The 13,740-nt window shown below is 39.3% G+C and overlaps 1 protein-coding gene across 5 annotated transcripts in view; it reads right to left on the reverse strand.

The window, feature by feature from the left end:
* Positions 1-3,094: 3,094 nt before the first annotated feature.
* The window catches only part of LOC137597003 (syntaxin-1A-like), a 54,146-nt gene continuing 43,500 nt past the window's right edge, over positions 3,095-13,740 (reverse strand). Inside the window, exons 7-10 of one of the 5 annotated variants that reach the window (XM_068317871.1) lie at positions 9,070-9,143; positions 8,842-8,976; positions 7,043-7,153; positions 3,095-4,790 (exon numbers count right to left, since the gene is read on the reverse strand). In XM_068317871.1, coding sequence (XP_068173972.1) covers positions 4,713-4,790; positions 7,043-7,153; positions 8,842-8,976; positions 9,070-9,143 — 398 coding nt within the window. In that variant the 3' untranslated portion in view covers positions 3,095-4,712. Of the gene's footprint in view, positions 6,037-7,027; positions 7,518-7,801; positions 8,977-9,069; positions 9,144-13,740 lie in introns of those variants that run through there. The other 4 variants (XM_068317872.1, XM_068317873.1, XM_068317870.1 and 1 more) reach the window with 4 other exon arrangements.

Genomic DNA, 13,740 nt, shown 5'->3' on the forward strand with positions numbered 1-13,740 from the left:
AGGTCTAGAGGAAGACCAAAGAGGAGGTTTATGGATGTAATGAGGGAAGACATGAAGGTAGTTGGTGTGAGAGAAGAGGATGCAGAAGACAGGGTTAGATGGAGGCAACTGATTTGCTGTGTCTATTCCTGAAGGGAAAAGCCGAAAGGGGAAGAAGAAGAGGTCACATGACAGCTCCACCAGCTGACTCCATGTTGCTTGGCAACGTGATGCTTTCCATGTCGATTCCAAAGGGGTCACGTATGCAGTTGTCATTCCTTCTGTTTCTCGGTGAAATACTCATTACACTTAGTCTACCATGGAGCACACATTTGGCTTTTGTAGCTCCATTATCCACAACACAGCCAACTGGCAGGAAGGTTTTTACCTAACACCTTCAATCACCTGTGAACGGTCGCTATTGTCATGCCAACAGGAACAGGATGAGCCTCGTCAAGGAAGCTTGATGACCTGGTCGCTTCACCAAGAATGTCTCTTCAGGCTGAATCACCTTGAAACTTGATGTTCTTGACTTTGACGACCTAGAAACTTGAAGGAAACTTCCAAAACAAAGAAACAACCTTTTGCATGACAAAAAAAATTCGAAGAAGTTTGGAAGAAGTTTGCTCATCACTGCCTGATATCTGTATTCAAACATTAGTTATGCTGTAGGTATGTTATGAATTTCAGTCACGTGAGTGAGGCCTACAAACCTGTCTGCAGCTAAAACTATTGGCAGTAAGAAGCCTTTCTTCTCCATACATGATTACCACAGACTTTTACAGAGTCCTGAGATTTGTGATGCGCTGGCTGGTCTACATTGTCCTGTCAGTGCGCCGCGTCCACACGGTGCCGGATCTTTTTTGTTGTAGTTATGCCTTCTGTCCACACGAAAATGCAGATATACGGGAAATAAATGGAACTTTTTGAAAATGCTGGCCCAAGTGAAGTTTTTTGAAAACACCGGGTCTGCGTTGTCTTGTGGACGCTCTATCCGAAACGTTTTGTATTCAGGAGGCGTGTCCCTGCGGAGAAAACCGCTGTGACGTCAGTGTGTGACCCGTGTCTACGTGTACCAACAGTATGGATGGAGTGAAAACCGGCTATTTTCTGATGTAAAACAGCTCCATGTCGAAGACACATTTATTAACATGCTTGACACTCAAATATTTGTTCGTCTGTTTCTTTTTTCATGAGTTATAAATTTATATATTCATTCATTCATTCATTCATTCATTCACGTTCCTCGCCAAAGACGCCGAGGCCAGTTCTGGGTCCAACCAGGATGCGCTGTCTGCTGGTGGGAGAACTCTGTGATGGAGGTTGTCCTCCAGGATTAACGGAGTGAATTTCCACACGTCCCATTCCTCTCTCCGGTCTTTCTCGGAGTTGTTCTGCTTATAAACGTGTTGATCAACGCACCTATGCAGTTTCGTGTGGATGGAGATTTGTTCAAAAACGCTGTTGTTTGGATGCAAAATTTTTTTTGCATCTATGCAGGGTGGAAAAAGTTGTGTTTTTGAAAAGATCCAGCTACGTGTGGACATGGCATTAGACATCTGTATTCTGTCTGGGCTGCTGAACAGATAGGCGACAGCGTCGGGGTTGAGGTTACAGATGAGAGCTGAGAACTCATCTGAAAACCCACCTTCAATGAATGGCCTACTTTAAAAAAAAATTTCATATGAAGGCCTTTTGTTTCACACAAGTGTTTTGTATTTATTTTCACGTCAGAAAATTTTGGTTGTAATTACTGAACTTTCATTGACATTACCTTTGACCCGTGATGTCACTTCCTGAGACGCACTTCCTCAGTTAACTTCACTGAGTTAAGTTCTGGTGATGACTGAGGAAGGTGAGTTTTTTATGTGTTCCTGTGAAATATGGTTTTAAAAGTTTGATGAATGTATAAAAAAGTGTTAGGAGTTAAGAATTAAGCTTGACATGGTTAAGTTTCATTTTTATGTTGTATGGATGGTTGATTGAGATGTTTTTCTGTAATTTCTTTTGTTGTTATTTCTTGTTATATTATTGTAATAGGTTTAATATGTATAGTTTATTTTTTTCCAATATTTGCTCAATTACATTCTGTTGATGACTGATGAAGATCAGTGTGCTCTGTCCAGTTCAGTGTTCACAATTTGTGATTGTGTCACTCCATTTGTGCAGTTTGTACAGATTTTTTTTTTTTAAATCCTAAGCATCACATCTAGAATTCTTCATTACACAACACAAAGTACGATATAAATGGACAAATACGGCCAGACCAGCTACACTGTCATCCTGAACGCAACGTTCCCTCTAAGCTGAATATTCATCTGTTCATAAATCCATTCCATTCCATAAAACACACTTCCATTGTGTTTTACCCGTGTCTGCACCTAGGTCCTCTGAAGCATCACTAATAGCAGATAGATAGTACAGTCTGAGCTGTTTGGACATTATCTAACTAATTTTTTGAAGTGTAAATGGAACAAGGTGTATCTAGAAACTTGCTTCACAAAGATCCAAACCTGGCAGATGTGGACTCTACCAATAACCTGATACATGACATCTCCAGCGATTCATCCTTGGAAGTTTTCGGACGTCCTCATCAATGGCATGCAGACCCAGAATTCCTTCTCAATCCATCCCAGCAGGATAGCTCCAGACCTATAAACCAGAGCTCAAGGACATTGAGCATCAAGTATTTTTATGGACCCTATTCCAAACATTGTCAGGCCTGTTGGCAGCATGGTTCCGCTTCCGTAGATCAGTGATGAAGACATACCGGATAACATCTTCTCCTTGTTTCTCATATTCCATTTCAAATTCAGAGGTGGATGTGTTCTGACCCACATTATGATGAGTAATGTTATGGACACACGAGTCTCCTGTGTCTGATTTGAATGAGCAACGGTCGTTGAACTGGTTTCTACAGGACAGAGCGAGCAATAAATTGTGAACTTCTTGTTCAAAGAATGCCGTCTTTAATTTCAAAACTGTTAACTTGTAAACGTACGTCCTGTGTATAAATAACTGCTTCACTCATTGCTTATTATTTCTGCTTTTTATTTCATTAGCAATTAAGTTTATATTAAAAAATGACAGCATGGTAAATATTGTGTGAATAATCCAAAACTGTTTAAATCAATTCACTGGACTTTAAGCAAGTTTCTTGAAGCCGTCTCTCATCCCAGAGACCTCTTCAGTTCTGAAGCTGGCTGGTCTTGTCGCAGCTTATTAACCCTGTGCTGTGTGGTCAGTGATATTCACATCTCAACAACCGGGTTTCATTGAGCCTATGTATAATGGGCTCGGTGAAACTCTCATTTCAGCGATCCCCCTTTGACACCCCCATCAACCATCGTTATTTGTTTTATTAAGTTTATTTATTTTATTACGTTTATTTCTTGTATTATACTCTTTTTTTGCAGTGTGAAATAAGATCGAGATGAATGGATCTCCAAAAACATCCTTCCAGTGTTTTTGAAAACATTTCTCTAAAGCAATGCCCAAACTCTGATTTTTTTTTTCCAGACAAACTTTACTTGAAAAAAATAAAAACAAACAAGCAATCCCCCTCCACACAAAATTCAAATCAAACGAACAAAACTGTGTCATTGCAATACAATACAAAGGCAACAAGTTATGTAGGCAACACTGTAACATCGTTGCAGAATGTTCATGTCTCGTGTGTCATCAGAAACTAATGACAGGGTTGGCTGAGTCCATGCCAAAGAGACGACTCAGGTTCACTCACAGATAAAGAGAAATATACTTGACAAAAAGATATGCTCTTTTTTAAAGCTTGGGGGATTTAAAAAAAAGACAAAAATGAAAGAGTTGTTACTTAAAGACCAGAATTATCAATAAAACCACACGAGACTCCATTTCAACAGCTGATTTGAACATACTGGCAGTGTTAGACAGCTTTACATCAGTTTATACAAAACAAAGACACAGATGGCGAGTAACAAGCACTCCTGTTCTCATTCCACAACTGGCACTCAGGACATTCAAACAGGAAGCTACAACATATCCTCCTTCACGTGTATGCATGCAAACTTTCACATCCAACACTGGAACAACGGTGATAAATTTATGCAAAACTGGTAAGGCCAGACGAAGTTGAGTAGCACTGCTCTCATATGTTGCAGGAGGTGACATTCAATGATGAGAGGTCTGCAACCAAATGATCTAACACGTCTCGCCGCTCTCCTTGGCCATTAATTTTTTAAATATTTTTTTAGTCACCTAAACCATGCAGGTAGAGGACATCAGAGAGATAAAGCAAAATGACTACAAAAGCAACAGTAAATAAAGAGGGGTCTAATAGATAGCTTGGTTTTGAAACCACCTTAGATGAGTGGCCTGTCACTTTGCCTGTACAACAAATAACAGACATTAAAGCAGAAAAATGTCTTAGATGGAAGTTGGAATGTATTAGTATAGTGTAACATATCATGTAATAAATTTTTCATTCAAGGATTGACTTTTGGAAACATATCTCTGACAACACTCTACACTCAAAGAAACATTTTGCAGCACCACACACTTACAAAAGAGTAACTCATGCGAAAATACCTCTGGCCCTCGGCCTATATAACGCACCTTGTGCTAAACATGTAATATGGTAGTTTGCATTCATGAAAACAGGAAACTTAAGATATGTATCTGTTGTGTTTTTGGTCTGTTGTGTGTTTTGCTTTGTTGTGTGTTTGTGTGTCTTTTAGTGAGACTGTGGTGGAATATTAGGCCAGTGTCCCCCCAACGATGGAGGCAATAACAACTCCCAGAATCACACAGCATATTATAATTATTATTTTCTTCTATAAATATTTATATATATAGTTAAACAGTTGTCCATGGCAGCAAAAAAAAAGAACAAAGAAGAATAGGTTAGAAATATGATAATGATTCTAAAACATTTACAGTGATAGAACAAAATGCTTTTTTAAATAAAGCCTGAAAATCTCAGTGTAGAGTTGATTAGAATTTAATGCCATCTGAAGATGTTGCTGGAGTGTGACTAAGGTTTAGAAGCCTTTCCACATCTCCTACTTCTAAAAGCCATAAATCTGTGGCACCTGCATTTTGTTCACACCATATTAAGCATACAGGACATTCACATGCCATGAATTTGAATCGTTCTCCTGTTTAAAGCCACTGAATATAAAATATGATTCTTCAAAGGCGCCATCTAGTGGTCGCATCTAGAAGGTGGCACACTGGAAGAACCGTAGTTACCTCAAGGTGTACTTGTCAATTATAAACTGCTGCATAATTCAAAGAGATTAATTTTGAGTAATAATATACACAGTGACTTTAAAATGAACGCAAATTATACAAAAACAGTTTTGTCAGCATGCATCCCTCCATCTGAGTGGATAAACAGGCCATGTCCAACATTTAAACCCTCAGTAATTCAACACGTAAAGGAATAACTGAGCTAATTATCTGCTTTTAGCTGTTACATGTGAGGATTGACATAAAACTTATCTACATCATTGCATTGCGATGATGCAAATGTGTTTGTGCATTTATGACTAAGAGAGAAGCTGACAGAAGATGAGCAACAACTATTTTCATCATTCCTCCCATCTAGCAATACACTAGAAAGCAAATAAATATATTTGCTATATTTTTTACACAGTGATCAAAACATAGTCAGGGTTCTGTTGGATATGACTATATTTAAACATCTTTTTATTTTTGACTATCCATTTACAAAACCACACAGAATTGTGTTTGTAGAAGAACATGTAACAACAAGTGAATCATTACATGAAGTGATACAGCTTGATTTGTTCCACAATGTTTAGACGGGTTGTGAAAAGAATAATTTAACGGTTGGGAGGCACACTAAATGCTCTAAGAGCAGGAATAGAATCCCAGCTCCTGCTCCTCAAGCAGCTACTCACTACGCTGGGCATTCGAACTGCTGATCAAATTACCCCGAGGAATCACCTCCTGATCTGTTTGCTCTGTGGGGATTTCCTAACTGAGTCCAACTGCGAGACAAATAATGAGGATGGTCAGACACACTGCAACACAACCTCCTATCAGGATCTTCTTCTGGATGGGGGACGGGAGAGGGGAAACAAGGAGGGCAGAGAGTCAGATGAGGATCCAGTTGTTTTCAGATTAATATAAATTAGAGGGATAAGGAAAGACAGGAACTTCCTTGATCATGAGGGGAGATAATCATGTAGAAGGCGTTAGTGCGATATTTCAAATTACTCCGCGTATGAGTGCTATTCTATCTATCAAACAAGAGATGGCAGAGTTGCTCCACTGTGGGCAAGACTGGTTAAAAAAAAAAAGAAAAAAAAAAGGATGGACATTATAGCTGCGAGTTGATTTATGCAGCCTTTATTTTTAGCTTTTCTATTCGCTTTACTTAATCACGAGCCTACAATTTATCTAATTTAAAATCTAACATTATAGAATATATATAAATGAATATTGTTTGTTAATAAAAGACATGGTGATCCTGGTATCATCCATTTTTAGGATCCCGTACATTTCCCAGTAGATCTGTTTGCTTCTTTCTCTGCTGCCACATGGAACAGAACACATTTTAAAATCAACTAATGTGCAGGACGCTCGAAGTTGAAGCCAGAGGCTGGTAGTAATATTAGCTTATCTTAGTATTAAGACTGAAAGTAGGCGGGCGGAAGCAGCATGGCTATTTTCAGATATAATAAAATGTGTGCTTAACAGATTACATTCTCCCACTCAGCACCAGGTGGTTTTCAGGTGTGACAGCCCTGTTCTATACAGTCTAGTGAGAGTTAATGGTTATTGTGACAACTCCCAATGCTATTTGCTGAAAGCTGGAGGTTCTCTCCTGTAGGTGCACCTTGGTGGGAATCAATGCTGTGGATTAACATGTCATGTACACAATATACAAATGTTCCACATGCAGAAGACATCGACAAGTGAGCATGCACACGCTGAGACATATACACTGAAATACTGTACGTACATGCAATGCTTTGAAGACACCCATCACTTCTTAATGCAATAGCATGTTTGTGCACATGTACAGTATTGATTTTTTTATGCATAGGTGACTCACCCTCCGCGCTTTACTCTGGTATTTAACCGCCTTCTTAGTGTCTGACACTGCCCTCTCCACATAGTCTACTGAGTGCTCCACATTGTACTCTATGCGGTCTATCATTTCCCCCTAGGAGAGGTTAGTTAAAGAGGAGGTGTGGAAGACAGACAAAGCAGGAAAAAGAGACAGAGAGAGAGAGAGACCCAGGTATGGAAACAGGAGGTAGATGAGTGGATACAGATGGAGAGGAGGTGAGAGAAAGGGGAGGAATAATGGGTGAATGGGAGATAGAGAGAATGGGGAAGCAGAGACGGAGGCAGGAAAGTGGGGAAAAAGAGAAATAATGAGCCACTTTGTGGAATACGAACATCTTGCATCTCACCCGTTTGCCAGTCTTTTTAAACTTTTTGCATTTTGGGATGCCCTCCTTAGCCCCCTCCACATATTCTTGAGCCTCCAGCACCCTCCGCTCAATGTTGTTCACCAGTCCGCCCTGCATTGGGGCAAGAGTGAAAGTCATTATCTTGATATGCTTGGACCACTAACTGCTTAACATTTCTTTCTTACTGAGAAAATGTGGGGAAGCATTACAGGTCATTACACATGTTTAAATAAGAATTCTTCAGTCTCCTATGTAAACTTAAAGGATCAATCAGTGACCTTTAAAGAAGAACAAACTTTCTTGTATCACAGTGACTATTAAAGTCAAGTTAAACAGATTTCATGCATGTGCTGCGACAGTGATTACAAAAAATTAGGAATCTCATGAATTATTACCTTGCTGCGTCAGAGGCGCTGTTCTGTTTTCTAGAGCTTAGAATCATTACGGTGGTGACAAGGCCAAGTTGCAGAAATGAAAAACAGGAAAAAGAGAGTGCAAAGCTGAAAGAGGCCAAATTATAAAAAACAGATTCAAGTATTACAAATTACATGGAAGGAAGATATGGTGAATAATTTTTTCAATCGAGTGGATTTGTATGCAGTACAGAAGAATAAAAATATATTTATAAAAGGACATGCAGTATTTGAGAATTAGTAGACACTCAAAAAATAAATCCCACAATAAATGCCTGCTGATGGACTGCGTTGATTATAACTCAGCTAACTTTCATACGAGTGAATATATTCTTATATTTTAAATTCAGAATGGATATTCTTATTAGGTAAAGACCTGATCTCTGTGGGTTTACCCCCACAAATGAGCAAGGCCCAAAGATTTCCCTGTAGGCTGACACTTACACTCTATAAGATTACTCTAAGTGTGAACTTATCCATCTAAAGCTTTTGCGAAAATTCTGGCTCGGTTATAGTTCAGTAACAATAATGCAGTGTTTAGATGCCAATTATTTGAAGAATCAGATATCAGATTTTCCTCTCAGTATATGAAGGAAACATGTTAGTTACGAGTAAAAATGGGGAAAATGGAAGAAATCCCAAATACAAATAATCAACCAATTGTAATTAACTAATCCTTCAGATAATAATTATCAGTTTCCCAAATTCTGTGTAAATTTCCAAAGATATTCTGTAAACAGACAACCAGATGGTGCTGAAAACATCACCTTCATCCAAGTTTCTTTGCTAGAGGCGTATCTTCACTTGTTGCACTAAAATCTAGAGTGGATTTAGCATCATGGCTCCAGAGTGTGACTGAACTTTTAATTCTGAATCTAAAAACGTGGATTGTAGTTGTTATCACATGGTCCACATTGGCAGATAGATTTCTGATTTAGCATCTGCGAGTTAGTTTTCACATGCAACTGGCTGAGCACCAAACCACAACGCTGGAGCGGCTGAAACCAAATCAGTGTTTGCACCTGGCTCTCCACCAGCATGGCCATGTCCATGAACATGTCGTGAAGCTCTCTGATGCTGTTTTCCAGCTTGATGATTTCATTGTGCCGTGTCTCAATCTCATTCATTGCTTGCTCTGTGATGTTGTCCATGATAATCTGATATGGTACAACAGAAGGATGGGGTTACAGAGGAGTAGAATTAGATTTAAAAACACACTCTCTATCCTGTGTGTGTGTTGGTTCATTTACCCCAGAGGTAAAGATTGCGGGGTTGTCACTCTCCAACATGCTCTCTAGCTCTTCATTTGTTGTGTTTCTCCCAGCTGAAAAGGCAAAAACACATCTGGTTAAGACACCTGTTAGAGTGGGCCTTGATTAGAGTCAGTATGTCAGTGTGTATGTAAACTTAAAAGGTCGAGTGTGTTGAGGATTTAGCGGACTCTTGCAACTCCCCACGCGTCAACCTGTCAACACATAAAGGAACATGTCTGCTGTTGTTTTGTTCTTTCTGGGCGACCGTAGAAACACGACGCGCTCGTTTCACGGTATTGAAAACACAACACGTCTTAATTTCACTGGATCATTCATTAACGAAAAGATAATTCTAAATATTACACCAAATTTCTGTCCTTAAATCATACACAGTAGATATTTCTGCCCAGAAACTGAGACATGTAATTGCAATGCTAATGCTTTTAAAGGTTCACCGAACAGCAGATGAAAACCACAACCAGCAGCAATAATGAATCTCTCCTAATCCTTCACGTCTGTCTGAAGGCTAATTAAAACAAGACGGGGCTCATTTTCTCTTTTTTCCATTTGTCTACGTATATCGCTTTATAATTTCTTTATTTTTCTATGTCTCTGAACAGGCATGGATGTAAAAAAAAAAAGAAAGTAAAAACGGATGGAGTGGTGCAAAAACAGCTTCAGTGGTTGATATCCTTCTTTGCAGTGATGGATTTAGGTTTCTAGCAGCTGACTTTCAATTGATCTGATCTATTTGTCCATATTTAACCAGCAGGCCTATCAAGAACAAAAGGCTCAGTGAGGAACTGTCCCAAAACCACTAACCAGTTAACCCATTAATGCAGATCAAATACCAGGGCTCCACAGTTCAGGCTTTAAACCAGAACTATTTGCCTTTCTGCATCAGACTGCTCATTATCCAACTAATACTAGTATATTCAAGGGTTGAGCTTCTGGATCTCTGCCTGCTCTCTACTTCTTTTCTTCATTTCATTTTTTTTTAGATTTTTTGAAACTGTAATGGAATGAGTATGAATGATATACTGTATAACAGAACTGCTCATGATAACCTGCTTTAGCATTTGTGATGCTCAAGACATCGTCATTATCATTGTCATCATCATCATCATTGGGGCAGACTTTATCCTGTTTTGAACAATTCCTTTGCCATTGTCTTTTGGAAAATGCTACAGGTCCTTTCCATCTGCCCTAAAGGAACCAGCAACATATGATGGACTGATTTTTTTCTGTACAATTTAATTTATTTTGCACAACACTTAATCATAACGCTTGAATCTCAGACTTACATCATTGAGAGGCAAAACGTGAGCAACTGGGATCAGAATCCTGCTTGTCGTTAAGTATGGAGGGAAGGAGGAGGAGGAATGTCACCTTGTCCTTCAGTGTTTTATTAAGATGATTTGAACGTTCCATTGCTCCGCCTGAAACACTTTTGATCTTTGAATTCACTAACGCTGCTTGTATGGTAAGACTTGCTATTGCTTCTTCCTGCTGGTGTGCTTTTGCTCCTCTTGATATTCCCCGACAGAGTTGTCCTACTTCACAAATATTCCCCTACACCTCTTTGCAACGCCTACATTAATATTGCCATGTCTGATCACTAATTCGCCCGCAGAGCTACTTCTCTTGGGCTCCATTTCTGCTCCACTGATGCTGTAAGTCAGCATCAGCTCCAATCTTTCCTTTGCACATTTCAATCCCCTGCGAGGCTCAATACTGTAGGTCACAGTGCCTACTGCCTCACCCAGGAAAACACACTGTGTCCCCATAAGCTGGAACCTTCTCTTGTGGATGAGCTATAATGATAAGGACTATATCATCATCATAACAAACTTTAAAAAGTCATTTGAAACATGTCAGAGATCAGGAGACTGTGATGAAAGACACAAACCAAATATAAAATCTCAGCAGAGGAAATAATTAAACCTTAAACCTCCTACAAGAAATTGTCACTTTCAGACTGAGAATGCATTTCTAAAATTGCTCTCTTTTTTCAAGCCAGCAGCTTCCATTCTTGCTGGCTTGTGACGCGCTGAAGTGAAATCTAAACATGGCCATTCGTCACAGGTTATAGCATTAATAAAGATTGAGAGTAATGAGCTGATAATCCAAAGCAGGGGTGTCAAACCCATTTTCACCGAGGGCCACTTCAGCATAATGGCTGTCCTCAAATGGCCAGATGTAACGTATAAAATGTAACTCAATGTAATGTAAACCAAATGTAACTACTCCTTAATGTTAAATAACTCTGAATTTATTACTTATTCGAGTTACAAAAACTAGTTACACAGAATAAACTTTTTGGGCAATCTCAGGATTATCTGCCTTGACTTTAATCCAGGGCACTGGCGCAGTTGTGGGCACTTAATTGTGTGGGTTGATAACCTGTCACGTGACTGAGACCTGTCAAGCGGACAGACGCACGCATTCGTCTGTGCGCCATTCCGCACAGACGTCATTTTCAAACTACAACATCTTTATGACTTTGAAATGAATAAAACGGAAGTACAGTAATCTAAAATATTTTTTCTTTCTGTGCGGCCCGGTACCAAGTGACCCATAGACTGGTACTGGTCCACAGCCTGGGGGTTGGGGATCACTGCTCGAAAGGGTCTCTCAGGTAGTTCTGAAAAAAATAAAAAAATAAGAAAAATAACATTAAAGCTAATGACATCTATTAAATTAGGTCAAGACCAGTTGAGACCCAGTTCTCCTGGAAGATCCTTTATTATGTCACACCAGCCATGGTCTGGCTGTAAGGAGTTGTCCCTGTGTCTGTGCAGGTTCCCTTTGGATGATCCATTCTCATCCAGCACTTCAGAAATATGCAGTAAAGGTGAAACTGTAAAGACAGATTATTTGTCATACTCTTACGGAGAAAAGAGGAAAAGAAAAGACGAATAAAAGAGTTTCTTTGTCCGTACAAACAAAGCAAGAGATAATAGAAAAGCATGAAAAAGGGACGCGATTGGTTGATCTCGCCAAAGTATATGGCCGTAATGCATCTACAATCGCCACGTTATTAAAACAAAAGGAAGTTTAAGGAGTTTAAGGCATTGCGTGGGTAGTTAGAGAAGTTCAAAAGGAGGACTGGAATTCACTCTGTTGTTCAGCATGGTGAGGCAAGAGTGCATGAACCACAGAGGGCAAAAAACATTGAGGACAGCAGTTAAAAGGTAAATGATCATTTTTATTCTTTACTCTGTTCTTTGTTTTTTACATTATGCACAACTCTCATTTATTGCGTAATAATCTAATCATAACATGTATTTGTTACATGTTTTGATGCATTTTTATGCTTATAAAACATTTATGTCTGAATTTTGGTGGGCTTGTAACGGATTAGGGCATTTGCATTGAAAACGCGTCTCTACTTATGAAATTTCTCCCATAACCAATTAATTTCGTAAGTAAAGGTACCACTGTACTTAAAATCCTCCACCTTCTTGATCTCTTCTCCCTGTAACCTCACTCTTCCACTTGGGTCCCTCTCATTCACACACATGTACTCTGTCTTACTGCGGCTAACCTTCATTCCTCTCCTTTCCAGGACAAACCTCCACCTCTCTAGCTTCCCCTCCACCTGTTTCTGCTCTCACTACGGATCACAATGTCATCTACAAACATCATAGTCCATGGAGATTCCTGTCTAACCTCGTCTGTCAGCCTGTCCATCTCCATAGCGAACAAGAAGGGGCTCAGAGCTGATCCCTGATGCAGTCCCAACTCCACCTTGAACTCCTCTGTCACACCTACAGCACACCTCACCACTGTCTTACAGTCCTCATACATGTCCTGCACCGCTCTAACATACTTCTCTGTCACTCCAGACTTCTTCATACAATACCACAGTTCCTCTCTGGGCACCCTGTCATAAGCTTTCTCCAGATCTACAAAAACACAATGCAACTCCATCTGGCCTTCTCTGTACTTCTCTATCAACATCCTCAAAGCAAATACTGTATCTGTAGATAGATGGATGGATAGATAGATAGATGGATGGATGGATGGATGGATGGATGGATGGATGGATGGATGGATGGATGGATGGATGGATGGATGGATGGATGGATGGATGGATGGATGGATGGATAGATAGATAGATAGATAGATAGATAGATAGATAGATAGATAGATAGATAGATAGATAGATAGATAGATAGATAGATAGATAGATAGATAGATAGATAGATAGATAGATAGATAGATAGAATTTATTAATCCCGGAGTAAATTCCACATATCCACTGCTCAGGCATTACATAATGAATAAATACTGGCTAAAAACCAGGAAAAAAAGAAAAAAAAGAAACACTGACATCACAGGACATACCACAAGACATACACTACACTAACAGACACATGTAGCATTAAAAGGACATATACTAAACTATAACTAAAACATAAACAGTATAAAATGTATATATATATATATACACACACACACACACATCCATATATACATATATATATATACACACATACATATATACATATATACATACATACATATACACACACACACACACACACACACACACACACACACACACACACACACACACACACACACACACACACACACACACACATATATATAAGGGCGGTGATGACGGTCTGTCGTTGAGCTTCGCAGCTCTTAGAGTGGGCT

Source organism: Antennarius striatus, chromosome 6 (assembly GCF_040054535.1).
Source record: "Antennarius striatus isolate MH-2024 chromosome 6, ASM4005453v1, whole genome shotgun sequence".
In the NCBI taxonomy this organism is placed as follows: Eukaryota; Metazoa; Chordata; class Actinopteri; order Lophiiformes; family Antennariidae; genus Antennarius; species Antennarius striatus.